The sequence below is a fragment of the Aythya marila genome (genome assembly GCF_965140915.1).
Source record: "Aythya marila genome assembly, chromosome: 3".
Classification (NCBI taxonomy): domain Eukaryota; kingdom Metazoa; phylum Chordata; class Aves; order Anseriformes; family Anatidae; genus Aythya; species Aythya marila.
In genome coordinates, this window is record NC_139044.1 from 97,808,134 (window position 1) to 97,826,565 (window position 18,432).

At 39.9% G+C, this 18,432-nt stretch overlaps 1 protein-coding gene across 4 annotated transcripts in view; it reads right to left on the minus strand.

Annotated features, from left to right (window-relative positions):
• Nucleotides 1-18,432, minus strand: part of ARHGEF10 (Rho guanine nucleotide exchange factor 10) — a 120,726-nt gene that overhangs the window by 43,677 nt on the left and 58,617 nt on the right. For all 4 annotated transcript variants that reach the window (XM_082757692.1, XM_082757694.1, XM_082757693.1 and 1 more), the window contains 2 exons: nt 17,457-17,632; nt 427-542 (listed from right to left, as the gene is read on the minus strand). In XM_082757692.1, coding sequence (XP_082613818.1) covers nt 427-542; nt 17,457-17,632 — 292 coding nt within the window. The remainder of the gene's footprint in view (nt 1-426; nt 543-17,456; nt 17,633-18,432) is intronic.

An 18,432-nucleotide genomic window follows, 5' to 3' on the forward strand; every position in this document is an offset into this window, starting at 1 on the left:
ATTTTTGTGATTTGCACTCAGTTTTAAGCACAATTCCATCCTGAAAGCTAGGATTATAAGCTTGTACAAGCATCAAGAGCTTTCTCCAAAAAAACACCCTCCTACTACATTGTCTAACTGTAAGAATCCAATATATTAAGATCAAAACCTAATTCTGTTTCCATATAAGCTTATCAGCTACTGAGGAAATGCAGACAATTGTAGTATCCACCTACACTGCAAAACAACAAAGTAGATCAATATTAGAAAGACAGTTGTAATCTACTTATAACACTAAACATTTAAAAGCAAATGAATTACTGGAGCTAAACATGATTTCTTTACAGAGAGAATTACATAAGGTCTTGCACAGACCCTAGGGAAAAACAATTATGCTACTTTACAACAGGAACTTATTTGAAAAATAAACCCAGCTTTGTTTATTACCTGATAGTTTCCTTTAAGGCTGCTTATTAATTGACTAATTTGACCAACTACATTCAAGTCATGCAAAAGGTTCTGCAGATCATGGTATAGTTGCCCTGGTCCCATATACAGCTTGTCTAAAATGAATAAGAACAGAAGGTTATATGTAATAAAAAGAGGTAATTCTCAGTTAAAGGATGAAAGCATGGCAAAGATAACACTATTAACATATGTAATTATTTCTTAACACTGAGAAAATTAGGCTTATCTAAATAGGCTTTGCTCCCTCTGGATCATAAAAACAACTAATGCATCAAGGTCCAAGTAGGTTCTTCATTGTTTTATTTATCATGGCCATTTCATTTAGTTGCTCCAGGTGCTTCCAGTGTTCTTAACAACAGATAATTGTAAAATACGTCATTGGAAATTACAGATAGTAGTATATATTATTGTATGCTAGCTTTGCATATACACAGGTGTTACCACAGCCATTTCCTTTCAGTTCATTAGTTGTCTTTTTCACTTTGTTCATCTATTAGAAAGAAGAGCATCATCTGTAGCTTTAAAGCATGAATGAGAATTGTGACAAATATCAAAGCCTCGCTGGCCTCCAAACCTCTATGTAATACTGAATTTTTGCTTAGCACCGACAACCAAATTTGTTGTTACACATTAGTTTGAACATCCCTTATAAATATTGCTTTCTGTCATGTGATGAAGCAAAAAAATATATATTTGTAGCTTTCACTATGATGGTTTAAAACTCAAATCTTGTTTTACCTTGAGAGAACGAGAATGCAGGATCATATGCCCACATCCCAACTCTAACACGAATCTGCAATTTCACTGAACCACTTGAAACATTACTGCAATAATGCTAAAATAAGAAAGAAGCTGACCTGAAAACAGCACCAAGTCTTAGCAGCAGCAATATTTTTCCCTAGCCATCAATAAGTATGCTTGTTCGCAGAGTAACAGTGACTCAGAAAAATATTCTGACTAGTAGAATAAACTGCCTATTCATATGCACAAAGTTTTCAAAGCCCTGCTAGCACCTTGACTCCCAGACGTGTTAGAAGGATGGCTACGCAGCTCTTGCAGAAACAACTCTCTCCCTCTCCCCCAAAACCTCACACCCTGACTCATACAGAGTCTGCACATTTCCCGTTGGCTGAATGACAGGAATCAGGCAGGATTATTTTTCCCAGGACCCCCCTGCAGATTATTTAGCTCCTGCAGTGTGCTATCTGAACTATGGCTCCTTTACCAAGCCACACTTTTGGAAGCTAGTCTATGGGCAGCAAACTACCCTGAGCAGTTTTCAACCCTGAGCTGGCAAGAATACGATTTAAATATAATTCTGGCTACGTATGCCCAGTATATAGGCAGCTTCTGCCTAAAAGTAATGCCAAACACTCATTTCACAAGGATTACATGGATATTATTCCTAGGACTGCAGACCACAAAGATGCTCTTAGAAGGTAAAATTACAAGGCCTACGGAAGATGTTACAGGTTACTTTACCTATGAATTCTCCACTGCAGGAAAACATAAACTGGAGATATTATACATGCCCAGAAAATTGCAAGTTATTCCCTTGCCTTTAGGTGTTTTGGTAAATTGAACAAAAGAAAGGATTTCGGAGTATTGCCCTTGAGCACTTATCAGGGCTTACTGCACTTACTACTAGTTACCCAACCACAAAATAGATTCAACTTTCATCCACCCTCCTTTGCCTGTTCTGAATGCTAATTAAAGGCACAATATAGTCTTTCTTATCCTCACAAACAAATCAGTCTGTAAGAAAAGATTGTTACATTCATTAAAAAGAAACAATCCCAAAGTAGTCCTAAGAGCTTTCTCTTAGGTTTTTAACATTATCTTCAGCTGAGAAATGATTTGTTTAAAACAAAAATGTAATACTTTTCTGGAATGGCAGACTGTGCTTTCATTGAGCTGTATTTTCACTTTCTCCAGTCCAAATACTTGAATAAAAACAATACCTGAAAACTGTAAACTCTTTTCTCCTTATATCCCTCTTCTGCTAGCTTAAAATCTTTTACTAATGGATGTCTACAGTAATTATAAATTATTAAGCACCAGAATTGCTAGTTCCTAGACACATCGAATTGTTGATTTCAGTGGGGCTACTTGTAAAGAAAAGGACTGTTCAGTGTTAGAAGTCTGGTGAAATCTGGCTGGAAGCCATGATAACATGTTTGTCATTGTAAAGAACACAAATGAAACCATTCTTGCCCCACATTTCTGTAACAAAAAGTTAGTTTCTGCAAAACAAGATTTAGAGTGATTGTAAGTAATTGGCAGTTAGCTGAGCTTCTGGCAGAAGTCCATTCATTTACCTGTCATTTATAAATCCCACGGTCAAACAAACCAAACTGCTGCACTGAAAAACCTACCACAGATATTTCCAAAATTTATACTTGTGGGTCTGATCCAAGAGAAAATTTAAAACTGTCTTGCTGTGAAAAGCTGGAAGTTTGTGAGAATTCATTTGTAATAGGATGGATATTTTCACTCGAGGGAATTTCAGCTACACCATTTCTAAAGTTTAAAAGCCAGGATCACTCTTTGCAGCCTCATAAACATGGAGTTCCCTGAGATTTTGTTTTATTACCGAAAGCAGGTCAGAGACAGGACACTAACCTGCAACAAATCAGGCAGCAAGCAAGCAATCTGGCAGCTCTTAGATACTGCAGGATTTTGTGCCATAGGCTTCAACTGAGGCCATAAAGCAAGCTTTAACTACTTACACTGACTGGATTCCCCATTATAGCATATACGTCCACCACACCTGGAAGTAGCTCTTCTCTACCTTCCTCTTCCTGGAGCTTCAAATGCTTCTATAGATATCCTAGTTCCAGCATTAAGAGTAAGGCATAAATCTTCAATCCCCTTCACTATTTGTCATCTGAGTCTATTTTGTTTGCATCATGCATATTTTATACAATTTTAATAAATCAAGATTAAAAAGGAAGCAATGAGAATGTCAAAACAAATAAACTAACCTGGCATATGAAATGATTTAGAAAAGCCAAACGGAAGTCAATTCAGGCTCATTCATTAAAGACCAAGTTCTTAGCACAGAGAAGAAAGCCAAAAACCAAACCAATCAATAATTAAAGACAGCCTGCTTCCATCCTCTGATCTCTGATATTCATGTGTGACAAATGGTCACATTAAGAAAAATTTGTAATGGTCAGCCAAGGAAGAAATCAATAGCTGTGGCTATCATCATTCCTCCCTGAAGGTCCTTAGTAGGCACAAACTGAAACAGGGAAAAATAACTGAGATCATAACAATATACACTTCAGAAAATAATTTTCTCAGAATTTACCACTCGATTTGTGCCTCAATACTGAGTTCTAAGTTACAGCAATTTCATCTCTGAATCAGGTCCTGCAAGGGTTACTCAAAATGTCTTTTAAATTAGGATTAGCTTGCTTGGATCCTTGGTGGCTAACAATATGTTAACTATCAGTTGATTTAGCTGAGAATTGTCTAACCAAGGGTTTTTTCCTGGGTGAAGTAGGTGGTGACGGTGGTGGGGAGCACTGCAGTCTGCTCATCAGATGTGTTTCTCAATTCATAGCCAGAGGTTTGCCCACTTCAGCCTCCACATGTTCCTTGACCATTAGATTGCTGGCGGGTTTGGGTGGGTGTTTGCTCTTTCTTTCCTCCACAGAGAGCACAGATAAACTCTTGGATTCATTCCAAAGCAGATGATACACTCTTGTGTGGGGGTGGCTTTTTGTACTTTGAAAAGTTTTACAAACGATAAAGTCATTTCCTTCCCTTTTCTAAGCCACTCTTGCGAATTATCAAGTTCCAAAACATATTTTTTTTCCCATTGTGGAAAAAAAGCAGGAATCTAGAGAAGGTTCTTCCCAGCTCTACACATCCTACGTGTTATGCAGAATGGTGTTAGGAGAAAATGCCATGTGCTGTAGCCAATAACCCTCTGTATGGCTTCGGAGGCAAAGCTTTTTGCATTCCGCCTACAGATCAAGGGTGAAATCTTGGCCACATGCAAGTTAGCAGGATTTTTTTTTCATCAACTCCTTTGTTGCTAAGATCTTACCAGAGGAATTCGTGCCTCCCTGCAACAGTCAAGTTTAGTGCCAACAACCAGGAATTCATGCAAAAAAACTCCTGCTCCTTGCTCAGCATTATTTTGAAAGGTATTCAGGACAGATTTAAGGGAAAAACCTGCCACTTACTTTTGAGGGAAGAAAGGAGGTTAACGTTTAATTTAATTTTTGCTGTAAAAAAGTGAAAACTAAGAAGTAAAACTGGGGTGGCAGGAATGTTTTATTAAAGCAACTGATCATTAGTTGAGATACATGTATAGCCCATATATAGATATTGAGTCCAAGGAGTTGGACTCAATGATCCTTTAGGGTCCCTTCCAACTCGGGATATTCTGTGATTTGAATATAATACTAAACACTTCTACCTGCTCATTTCTCAGTCTTATGCTCAGAACCACAGCTTTAAACTCACCAGTTTTGCCTGATCTGTAGTAATTCTTGTAAGCGTAGCAGAAACTATTTTAGCCCATTTACATCAAGCCATTTACAAAGCCTGCAGGAAACTCCCTGGGTGTGGTTAAAGTCTGCTCAGTTTGGCTCAGGCAAAATTAGGATTTGGAAGGTTGTGCATAAATACACGCATAGATGTGTCTTGGGTGTGGGCAGAAGGGGAAACAATCCCTTACCATCTTTATTTAGAGGATCTCTGCCACGCTTTGGGACCAAGAGGAAACAGGAGCTGAATTCACAACCCTCACAGCATTGGAGGTTTTCCCTTTTCAAAGTAGCCGACCTTCCTGTGAAGAGCCCTCTCTGCCCCCCGTGCACGGCACAGCAGAGCTCTGGCCACACGCTGTTTGCCCTGGGAGCAGAGCCAGCAGCTGTGTCTCTTCCAGCACACAGCCAGCACAGCAGCAGCTGCCTTAATGGGTACCGGCAGTGCAGCCGCTCCCCGGTGATCACCGTCCATCCGGTTCCCCTAAATTTTCAATTCTCACGGGCACCAAGAGCATATTGGTTATTTTAATCCCAAATGGAGCACACCCCATTCTCACTCTCAAAGAATTACTCAGGGACAGATTTTAGTGTGGTGATGTGCTACTTGTACTCAACTCTTCCACAAGCTTTGGCTGTGTTCTGATTCTCAGCTGTGACTTACTAATTTATGACAGATTTATGCTGCTAAATGGGAAATAAAAAAGTGTTACAAAGCCTAGAGTAGATGCAGACACCTATATATTAAGCATCAATGACTGGGTAAACAGGCATAATGGTTTAGGTGGTCCTTTCCAATTCCAAACTCCTGTTTAATTACTGGTTAGGGGGATTTTTGAAAGTAATATCACGTAAATCCAAATGGCATGTAAATAAAATAAAAACTTCATCCAGTATAGTCTCAATATTACAAGTATTCTTGAAAAGATTTCTGAACCATGTGTCATATTAAGCCGAAGATGGTTAACAGACACACACACAGTCACAGGACATCCCGAGCTGGAAGGGACCCACAAGGATCATTGAGTCCAACTCCTGGGTACCTTTTTTACTGCAGAGTAACCAATATTGACATGATCTGCTCTGAGTATGATTATAGTAATGACCTTTTCCCTTTATGGTTCAAAAAACACAACACGTCAATACAATGTGCTTTGAAAAAAAAAAAAAACAAACATACTGACATGAACTGAGAACTGATGCATCAGAGAAATTCAAGGTCCTCAGAGAGGTTACTTCAACTGATAGATGCAGAGCCCTGAAGTCAGATTGTGCAGTATACAGGATGGAAGTTCACAAATAGTCATGTAATAAAAGCAGGGAAAGGCTATTTTCCTGACTATAGTTGCAGCTTTATTGAGGGGCAACACAAAGTTAATGGCACCCTTGCAGAACGTGCCAGATTTGCAGACTACGCTGAAAGGCTGATAAATCCCAAATCTGACTTGCCATTTGTGATTTGGTGTTTGAGGCTGAGTGCACTCAAATTGCTTCCTCCCACTGAGCCATCTGTGTGTATCCAGGCAGCATACTGAAACATCAAGTGTTGTGAAGGAAAGAACTCTGGAAAAGATTCAATCCTCATCTTGAGCATAAAAATCATCCGGGATCTGGGGAGAAGTTATATATGTGGGAGGTAACTTTAAAAGTTGCTGTGTCTGAGGAAGGCATAACAAACTGGTAATCGTATAGAACCATGCTCTCGGAACAAATAATAAAAGATAGGCCCCTTCCACAGCATTTAAGTCTACATTAGCACAGAGAAATTTGTGCACTGGGCTGGAAAGCAAATCATCATGATAACAGATGAGTTCTTGATCACCTCATAATAAATTGGACAGATGTCTGAGACAGTTTAGCCTGAACATGTTAACAATGATGATGTAGCAATAATACATTTAAAGCTATTTCAGTGCTATCAGAACTGTCTCACTGTTTTGTTTTAAATGTGATTTCGTGTCTATCCTGGAAATTTTTCACTGATTTCTCATACAGGAACAGTGGACTGAGAGCATCACATTGCTCAGTTCTTGATGGCCAACCTTCAAGAAGGAAAAGAATGGAGAGAGAGAGAAAATTATATCAGAAGTTAAGATAGTTTTCTGTTCTCTGAGGATCTTGAGAATTGATTTAAAGAAGGAAAGCCAGAAAGCATTAATAAGGTCCAAGTACTGCAATTCAGGAATTCTTCCTCTACATTGGGACCCTGCTCCTACAGATACACTGGAATGCAAAATACACAGGACAAATGCCTTATAGCTGCTCTGGGTAAGGGATCAAGAAAAACAGAGAAAAAAACATTCCCCCTAAGATGGTCTAGTGAAACTAATTTTCTTGATGCAAGTAGAAAAGAAGACTTTCATATGACATTTACATACACAAGCCATCTGTTTAAGAACTGATCAACAGAGTTGGTAAAAAGATTATGAATACTCGGAATACTGTCTTTCACTTAGTGATTGGTAGTAATGACCATTGCTAAATACTAAACCCCTTCCCTTTGTAAAAACCTTTGTAATTAAACACTTCACTTTCACTGGAAGGTGGGTGAAGACAATTGCCCCACTGCTCCTAAACTTCCCCTGTACAGAAGACGACAAATGAACTCAGCAGCTGCACACAAGGAAAGTGCCTCCTTAGCTCTAGCTCCTTCTGTCTGAAAATTCTTTACAAACGTGAAAGCCGGTGACAAAGCAGATGAGACCTGATTTTTAGATGCTGAACCACTAGCTTCCTGCACATGCTGTTATGTAAGCAGAGTACTTGACAGCTCCCACACAGCACCACTCCTATCTGTGTCTTTCAACTTGCTTACACACATTGTTCCTGTTTCCATAGGCACCTCAGGAAAGCATGCGTGTAGGGTTTGTTTTCTGTTTTTTCTTTTACGAGAGTGTTTTAATAGCCAACTGAAATTCCAGTAAAATACCAAAGAAGTAGGCTTGGGAACCAAAACCCATCTTCATGGAGGGAATCTGAAGACAAACACGCCCATAGATCAATTTAAAGTTCATAAACGAAAAGCAGATTTTTGTCTTAGCCCCATTTGTTCTTTCATGCCAAATCAAACTCATGATCTCAGCAGTTGCATGCCCCTGAAAAACCTAAGCCACTGACTGTTGCTCAAACCTAGTTCACCCTAGGTTTCATAAAATTCTCAGATCCAAACTAAATATTCACAGGGTAGTGTTTGTCTCTAGGTTGGGAAGTTGAAGTAAATAGGAAATGAGGAATGATCTCAAGACACAAAAGCTTAGCTGGCAGCCATCGGTAAAAGGGTGAGCAGCTGTACTCAATGTAGCTTTTCAGCACAACCCTAAATAAGGTTTATTAATATTATTAACAGCCTTGTACAGGGAAGAAGCAGCACAAACATGTACAGAATATTAAGTGACAAGCAATAAAACACCCTGAGATCAGTAGAACATGAACTGCTAAATCCAGACACGGTGCAAGCAAACCTAATTACCAACACTGTCAGGACAGACCATCATCATCATCCAACATGAAGAGCATTATCATAAACATGAGGAGACATTACTCAGGCTAACCTCTGCAAAGGAAGAAATCTTAATTGCACTTTAATCATATAAGCACCTACAGGTAATTTCTCAGAGCTAAATTACTGAATATGATAATCTGAGTTTCTAAAATTCTTTTAATGTATTTATTCTCACTGAATAATGAACCAAGTCCTCAGTGCCACCCAGTACACATAAAACAGACTGGAAAACAAATCGTCCAAGTCTTCATCCTGACAAGTATTTTTTAACATGCTTTGCCTCCCTGCCAGCTCTTAAGTGGTAACTGCATGAATGCTGAGACCTGCCTCAATACATGCTCATTCTATCAGATCTGAACACCAAAGAAATAGGTCGCACAAAAATTTGGACAGAATTACTGTCCAACCACAAACCTGCTTATTCACACAGCTTGAGTAATGTGCAGATAAAATCAGCAGCTTGCAACTGCAAATACTGTACAAGGTATTAAATGCAAGCAATTATAATGCTATACCATTCATGAGTAAAATTATGCAAGAACAACAAGCAAAGCTTTTTAAGAGGGTGAGAAGTAGCTCATACACTGTGAGCATGGTTTAGGGATTACATTAATCTTCAGCTAATCTTGACAGTGCAGGGAATTTTAGAGGTAAAACACCATAAATATTTTTCCTAGTGACAGAAACAGCTATACCAGTAGGGAACAGGAGGGAGGGAAACAGGATGACTGATAGATGAAATTCAGCCCACAGCCCAGTTCCTCTGCAGCACACCAGGAGGACAGATACAAAGTGCCTCCCTGGGCCACGTACTGACTGCAGGTACAAGTCAGAGCACCTCAAGTTCCTGTCTCTGTTTCCATGGGGAAAGAAAATCCTGGAAGCAAAGAGACTGTAGAATGAAAGCAGAGAGGTGCTACAGCTCTTTCCTCACCCTTTCCACCTGCAGGGTCCAACGGGAGGGCAGAAGGAACCTAGAAGCCCCCACCTCATAAGAAGCGAGGGAAGCTGCAAGGAGCCTCTGGAGTGTGACTGCATGGCTGTAAAGGATATGAGAGGAACTGGTGTGTTGGGCTTACACGGCAGTTTTGTAAGCAGGGGGGCTGCAGGGGTGGCCTCTGTGGGCAGAGCCCAGCAGATGCCCCATGTCAGATCGGAGCCAGCTCTGGCTGGCTCCAAAAGGGACCCGCTGTTGCCCAGAGCTGAGCCAGTGAGTGACACTGGGTGGGCCTCTGGGAGAGCAGATTGAAGAAACGGGAAGAAATACCTGCTGTGCAACTGCAGCTCAGAGAGAGGAGTGTGAAAATGAGAGAAGCAGCCCTGCAGCCCCCAAAGTCAGTGCAGCAGGAGGGCAGGAGGTGCTCCAGGCATACAGCAGAAATTCCCCTGAAGCTTGTGGAGAGGCCCCTGGTGGAGCAGGCTGTCCCCCTGCAGCCCATGGGTCCCACATGGAGCAGATCTCCACGCTGCAGCCCGTGGAGGAGCCCCCGGTGGAGCAGGTGGATGTGGCCTCGAGGAGGCTGCGGCCCATGGAGAGTCCCCGCGGGAGCAGGCCCCGGGCCAGAGCTGCAGCCTGTGGAGAGGAGCCCACACAGGAGCAGGGGGTTTGGGGGGAGCTGCCGCCCACCTGTGGGGGACCCATGATGGAGAAGTTTGATCCTGGGGGATGGACCCCGTGGTACGGAGCCATGTGGGAGCAGTTCTTGAAGAGCTGCTGCCTGTGGGCAGCCCCTGCAGGATCAGTTAAGGAAGGACGGCATCCCGTGGGAGGGACCCCAAGGCGAGCAGGGGCAGAGAGTGATCGTGAGGGAGCGGCAGAGACAAAGTGTCAGGGACTGACCGCAGCCCCCATTCTCTGTTCTCCTGCGCTGCTTGGGGGGAGGAAGCAGAAGAGCGTAGATAGGGGGAAGGTGGTTTTGGTTTGCTATTTGGTTTGTCACTGTTCTACTCTGCTATCAATAGGCAATAAATTACATTAATCTCCCTGTGCTGAGTCTGTTTTGTCAGTGACAGTAATTGGCAAGCAATCTCCCTGCCCTTATCCCTGCCCTTGAGCCCTTTTCATTGTATTTTCTCTTCTCATTCTTTTTAGGAGCGAGAGAGCAGTGTGGTGAAGCTCAGCTGCCCATCAGGGTGAAACTACCACAACTGGATGTGAGAAGATAAACAATGACATGAACAGGCAGTGAAAGTGCATGTCTGAATGTACTTACATGATCATAGTACTGCAACGAACTATCTTGAGATAGGTCTGCAAGGGACCATACGCTGGCCAGGCTGTCAGTGGTTTCCACTGAATTTGAGACTAGAATATCTGCAACTCATGTGGAAATTGTACTGTGAGGGAGCTCAACCTCCCTTTTTCATACTCGTTTGCTCATAGTTTCTACTCATTTTACTACTCTGTGTCAAGATGTGAATAAGACCTCTGCCAAGCCACAAAAAGGTTTCTGTGAGCTGAATGTCAAAGCCCTACAACCACTAAAAAGGGTATGAAAAGCAAAGGAAGGAGTCTCTTCTAAAGTGGGTGAGATAAAAATGTAACACCTAATTTAATCTATGCATAATCCACCAGTTGAAAACACGTATCTGCTGAGCCAGTGAACTATATAATGTCTCTGGGTTTGCTTGGCTGAACAGGCTGTGTTTGGAGTGAGATTTATTTAAAATCTCTGGTCTTTTGTTCACATATATTAACAATAGTTTACATTTATGCACATTACATTACTTTAGTATACAGATTATTTTCACTAGTTTTGAAACAAAGATTTACACTGTCAGTGTAAATCATCCCAGAGATGATACCAGTGTAAATTCATCCCAGCGATGAAAGTTAGGTCACCTAGCAATTCATGCCATTATCATAATTTTAAAGCCTTATCACCAATGCTAGAGTTGGTGTAATGTCCGCAGTAAGCAAGACTGAGTATTAAATGATGTATTATAATTGTTCAGCCTGAAAGTGATGACAAAGCAGCTTTATTTCCTTCATATTTTCCTTCCCTAACTCCACATTTCTCATTGGACAAAGCAGCAAAAGTCAGTTTCAGTGGTAATGGCTTTTGCAGCAGCATTATTTCTGTTTTTGAGAAAAACTGTTCTTCCATTGAGTAAGAAGACAGTGGCAGAAACACAAGTGCTCACACACTGTAGCCCATCAAACACCCCTACCTGTTTCCCTGGTAACACTCACAGACCTACATGAACCGACTGCACAAAGCAGAAGGAAACGCAGAAGAATCACGTCTGCACTTCAGTGTTGTGTTACGCCTGACAACAAACAAAAACAACAGAGATCAAGACCATAAGCAAGCGGAAATGGAGTAAAATTTATCCCTAGACTGATCAGGAAAGCAGAGAAATCACAATTTAGTGAAGCTGAGGTTTGATTTTTGCAATGAACTGAAAATCTGTGAAACAACAACAAAAAAATAACATTAAAACTCTGCCATAAACTCAAACGTGCTAAACCATTTATTTCATTTTACTGTTATCTCCCACACTCATCACTGCATGATATATATTGTACAGATGGGTCTTGCTCATTTTCTCTTTCAGCTTTTAGCCATATGGTTAAAATTAAATGGTTCTTTGCTTAAGTAATAGCCTATGCTGCATATCACTCCTAATGAATACCACTAGCAGCAGAAAGCCAAGATGCTGCTGACAGGCACGGGCTTCTCACTCAGTGACGGCAGCATGTTTAGGCCACTCTCTTTGCTTCTGAGCCTTTACAGTGCAGTCTTCTTACATTAAACACTGTGTAAAACTTTTACAGCTCACGCTGTTTGTTCTTGAGCTGCCCTGAGCATCAGTAAACAGACAACTCAGGGTGGTCGCTGTCACTGCAGCACCAAACAGAAATTCATCTCAGCACAGAACCCACATTTCACCATCTGTCAACAGCCTGCAGAAATTGCAAACTCATAAAAATACATGCTGGGGTCTAAGAAACAAACTCTGGAGAGTGTATTTACCTATTGTTCCTACATATCCCTTTAAAGAGCTGTGAAATATATATATATATTTTTTTAATCAGTGATTCTATTTCCAGAAGGGTGATTTTTAAGTGAAGATCTCATTCTTCTCATTCTTCTAGAATGGAACACAGTACATTTTAACGAGAAGTTACAATTTTGCCTTTGACCCTATTTTTATAACTTTTGGAGACATATTTAGGACTGGATTAAAAAACAATTTGTGCTCACTGCTCTTTCACCCTCCCTCTTTTTCATCACAAGAAGATAAGTAGCATTTAATTTACCTGCCACCCTCTTTCTATAAATTCAGTTGGCTTTTCCTTTTTGATTGAATGATTATCATTTATTACAATGCAACACTGCAGTAAACTTCATCAAAAGCCAACAGAAAAAAAATGTAATAAACATGAAGACAAGGAAATAGCCAATAGGTAAATCCTTTCAACTACTAGGGAACATTCAGAATAAAGTAGCATATAATGGTGAAAAAGATAGCAAAACAAATGTATTGATTGCTTTAGATGCTTACATTAAAAAAAAAAAAAAAAAAAAAAAAAGAAATTTAGGTTAGCAATACCTGGTACTTGAATAGCCTTGGATTACTCTTTCAATTCTTCTGTGAGATAATAGGATTATCCAAGATACTGATTTACCTGTGGGTGGTTTTAAGTGAACTGTGGTCTCCATTAGATTTCCACAAGATGCATTACATGCCTGAGATACTTTGACTGCTTAAGGCCTCCCACCCAGACTAGAGATCGTATTATAGGTGAGGAAACCAACGCACAGAACAGTAAGACTGACCCACAAACAGACAGAGCAAATATTAACATTCAGGAGGCCTTAAACTTGATGTTCATTCCCTCAGGACCATAATAAGCACATAGCTGTCTGGGGCAAAAGCAAGCAGAAAAAGAAAGGAAAACCAAACCGAATGAAACTAGTCGTCTAGATGCGAACATTGAATCTGTCACTGTCAGTAGTGCAGATAGAGTGAAGTCGATGCAAGTATCAACAAAACTGAATGGAAGAATGGAATTCACTAATTGACATTAAGTATTGAAGATGTGTAATTAAGGTAAGTGTCTCTTCTGAGCTTTTCAACCATTTATTACCTAGGGTTCTCCTCACATAACACAATCCCTTTGCCAAGTTCCTTTTGAGTCCTGAAGCACAGTTCTTGTTTCTTGCACTTTGCAACCTCACCTAGCATTATACCATCTTTCATATCTTACCGTAAAAACAAATCAAATGCTCTCATAACCACTTTAAACATGCTTCAAATACCGATTACTGAAATCCGTTATATGACACAATTCTTCCAGCACAAGTGAATCAAAACTTCCTGTTCATAACAACATTAATTTTTTTCCCATTAATTCAATTTTTCAACACCATAAATGTGTCTATGCTTCTTCGCATGAACCAGCACCATTAAAAGGATTGGGATGTAGAGGAGAATCAGTATAGCCGATACAAACAGTATGTGGATTTACTGGGGAAGAACTTCATCCTGCTGCAAATGGTTCCACTGAAGAAAATTAACACATCAGACCTCTTTGGCATACAAAGTTAAGGTAGCTATTTCTACAGGAACCATCTGGTTGGGGTGCCAGAGGCTTACACTCACAGACTTTCAAAGATTAACTCATACAGGGAACAAGGCTCTGCTGGATTCGCTCAAAAAAATCCCATAAAACACGATTATTTTTTTTTTTATGTTTTTCCTGAAAATTGAGAATATGAAATGTTTTGTGCTTTAAATATTGTTACAGGAAGCAAACACAAGTTATAATTGTTCCCCATGACAAAACAGTATTAAGTACAGTACAAATATAAGGAATCTGCCAAACAGCTGAGACTTCAATCTTTCTCCATGTTCATAATTAAAAGATCTCATAATCTACTTATGGTGCTAGGGGAGAATAACAGGAGTAAGGGAAAAGCACATCAAAGACAGAAGGATCATAGCAGAACAAACTCAGATTTTTTTCTGCTTTCCCCACACACACCCTCAGGCCACACAGTATCTCTTGGCAAGAGACAAGAAAGCCTTAAGAAAAAAAAAAGTTTAACTGAACAGCCCCTAAATGGATTCTCCTCTAAAATTCAGAGATAAACGACTGGTACACAAAGCAGAACTGAGTAGAAAACTGCAAATTTATGATTTTGCTAACTGAAAACAATGTTCCCGCAACATTTGTTTTTCTTTAAAACAGTACTAAAGTACACCCTTGATTTATAGGTACTAACAAAACCTTTCAACCTTTCAGCAGTTGCATATTACAACCTATACAGGATTAATTCAAATTCGGCTATTACTTTTCCTGCAACACCCAAAGTAAAATTTGCATCTTTAAAATATTTTTTCTTGCAACGTGGTAGAAAGCTTAGGGTGCCATTTGCATTTAGCTGTTACTAGTGAGATACTACGCTTATGGCAGTTGTCTTCTGTCATAGAATTCAAGGATTCTGGTGGGGAAAAAAAGTTAATCACATTTTTCTCATCATGGCACAACTTGTAATCCTCACAAGGACACAACCAGACACTATACAGAATTCTTGTTGATCGCAACAGTAATATAAGTAAATAGCCTTAATGGGGGAAATATTTAACCCAGTGTGCTGCAGATACAAACTTTCTTTACTCGGTTCTCCAGAAATGGAAGAGGTGACCCCCCTATTGCTTTTACACAGAATCATCATCATTCTGCTCTTCTCCAGTTTCCACAGAGAGAAATAAGAGGTGAAAACACAGACCTACACATGGTTCTAGTTCAAGGAAACCACGATTTTGCCTCTAGCATCCCAAATTGCTCTCGATCATTAGATGTTTAGGCTGTCTTGCTCTTCAACAGATTAAAAACACATTCCATGAAGCCACAGCAGTTCCTTGGAATACTTCAAAACCAGAGGGAAACGCAACATATGACTATAAAGTGATGTATTTTCAGCCAAGCAATGATTGAATATTTTGCCAGTAATGCTTTGTCATTTGTGTTAAACACCCAAAATATTTCACTGACAATGCAAGACTACAATGATGATGTGTCATCATCAAATATAAAATACAGTACCTTGGTAGGTGCAGCTAAGCAACAGTGAACCACTACTGTCTAACCAATCCCTTCTCTCTGCAAGAAGACTATTTTCTGAGCTTCTTTAATCTTCTGCAGCTAAGAAAACTGGAACTAAGAGAGCACCTCTACAGAAAAACGAACACAATTAAGCGTCTCTTCAAACTTGTCTATACAGGTCATTTCGGACAAGTCTGCATTCAGAGTAACAGCTAGTGCTGACACAGCACTACATGCAAATAGCAAAGCTAAGCTCATCCTTTTTCATGACTGATTATAATTGATTTAGTTGGATCATTTCAGAGAAATGCTTGATTAAAGTTGAGAGAAGATTTATTCATTTGTATAACCAGTATCCTTCATAAACTTTTTAATTATTACCTTTCAATCCTTTTTATTAGAAGACTGAATTAATGCAGTGATCAGAGCTTACTAAGTGAACAGCAAATTCACCTTGCCTTTTATCTGTTGAGCACAATTTAATTTAAAGTTTGAGACTACAAATGATGTACAAAGTCTTTTTTTTTTTTTTTTTCTTTTATTGTTACCACACATCATGAAACAGAAACCTCAAAACCAAAAAAATCAAGTAGGTTCTACAGGATAGTTTGGGTAAGGGTTTTTTCTTTCTCCCTTCATCCTCCACTTCCTATGTGATTTTGCTGACAGGCAAGGGCTTGATATAATCAATTATGAAGCTGCTGCATAAAGTTGCGCTAGCAATATTCATAAGCTGTTCCACCTACATACTCTTATGAGGGGAACCAATTCTAAGTTACACGGTCCCTTGTACTCACTCCTCTTGGGGTCATGTATACAGCACCTGTTAATCTATAGTTTAAGAGCTCTAATCTCGTTGTCTAAATAAACCATTAACGTTTTAAAGGAGTTCTAGGAATGAGGTCGTCCTTGAAAAAAGAGTCATAAATACCTATAAAAATGTTCTTAGGCTATTTAAAAAGGGAGGAGCAAAAAGGCCTGACACTGTCATTAAGAATAAGGGGGGTATTAAATGCTGCAGCCACACCTCAGTTCTGAAGTATAATATTTTTGCCTCCTTACAGCACAACTGTGGAAAAAATCACAAGGCCAAGCATGCAATATTAAATAAACATAGTGTGAAATAATGTCCAGAGCTAGCACTGAAACCAATCTAAATTACAATCCATTAATATGCTTCACAATCTAGGTATATTAAATATGCTTACAAATACAGAATTTATATATATATATATAAATATAAGGCTAGCTACTGAGTAAACTCTTGAAATTCATACATCTCTTGAGGGCAGTTGGCAAGCTTGTAGGATGGATTAATGAGCACAGAAAGAACTTGCAAACTTCAGAGCCTTAGGTCATTTTTGGAGAGAGGCTGGGAGGAAGTTCTCTATTGGCATATTTTTTAAAACACTCATCAAAATTAATATTAAAGTGTTTGGGTTTTCTTCCTTGAAGAACTTGATACCGTGCTCGAAGGGCGGGATACTATAGACGTCAGAGAAGTAACTTCTGCCCTTCAGTAACCACTTGTGGCCAGACTCTGATGCCACAGCAACAGGTTGGCTTGTCAACTTTATCAAAGAGAAATTCCTCACTGTAACTCTGGGATAAGAACATTTGTACAACCAGCTACCATTGGATAACTGCCCTACTACACCAAGAAAAATCTACTGCATGTCCATACACATTCAGGATTTAAACTTCTAGAATTGTTTATGCATTCATGCATAAAACTCTGAAATAGGACAAACACAACTAATTCACGCTGCAAGGCAAGAGATTGTCTTAGCACTTGAGTTCTCAGTTTCCAAAGGAAGAGATTAAGTTAATGTCCATGTTACAGAATTCTTCTTGCACCAAATGCTTTGTATTCTGTAGCCCACTGCAATTGACATATGTATTTTAGCAAAAAAATGAAATATGTAAATCTGTAACAGCTGTCACTTACTTGGCTTAGAGTTAATGACGACATTTTCAGCAGAGTGCTGGGGTGGAAACCTGCAGTTCTCTCCTTGGCCCTCACTGCTGCCGTACTCTATGACTTCCACTTGTCCCAGTGGTACGCTCCATTTTAATAAATACCTCTGGCCAGTTGTCACAGTGCCACTGCTTTCGTAGGATGAGCTGGAAGATACACATACACAGATTATTGTTGTGGCAAGTCACTGTGTTTTATGGCATTCTATTTATTAATTCAGAAAATCTGCTGTTCAGCAGACTGAGTACTGTGTAAAACTTTAAAGAAATACATGCATCAGGATGACTTTTGTGACTGACCTTTGTTCGAGTACAAAGATAGCTATGCAGGTGCAGATAATCCTGTTTACAGACAGCACAGGACTGCCATCAACAGACCCTACATTTCTATCATTGCAGTTTTTCAGTAGTTAAACAGAACTTAAAAGATGGAGAGATACTCTTTGCTCTATCAGATAATGACAGGACAAGGGGGAATGTTTTTAATCTAACAGGGGGGAAATTCAGATTAGAGATCAGGAGGAAATTCTTCACTCAGAGGGAGGTGAGGCACTGGAACAGGTTGCCCAGAGAACCTGTGGATACCCCATCCCTGGAGGTGTTCAAGGCCATGTTAGATGTGGCCCTGGGCAACCTGATCTACTGGGAGGTGTCCCTTCCCACGGCAGGAGGGTTGGAACTTGGTGATCTTCAAGGTCCCTTCCAATCCGAGCCATTCTGTGATTGTGGGATCTTTTAAAATCAATATGCATCTTGACATCCAAACACGAGCCCATAGGACAATACTATGGCTCCACTTTTTCCTAGTTCTTTTTGCTTGTACTGTCTTTTAGGACAGTACTTGAAACAGTGCTAAAAAGCAGTAACTGCTGCATTCAAGAAAGCCTGGATGACGGGACCTTGAAACGACTACCAGGAAGAGGAAGGTCAATGCAACCTCTCAATTG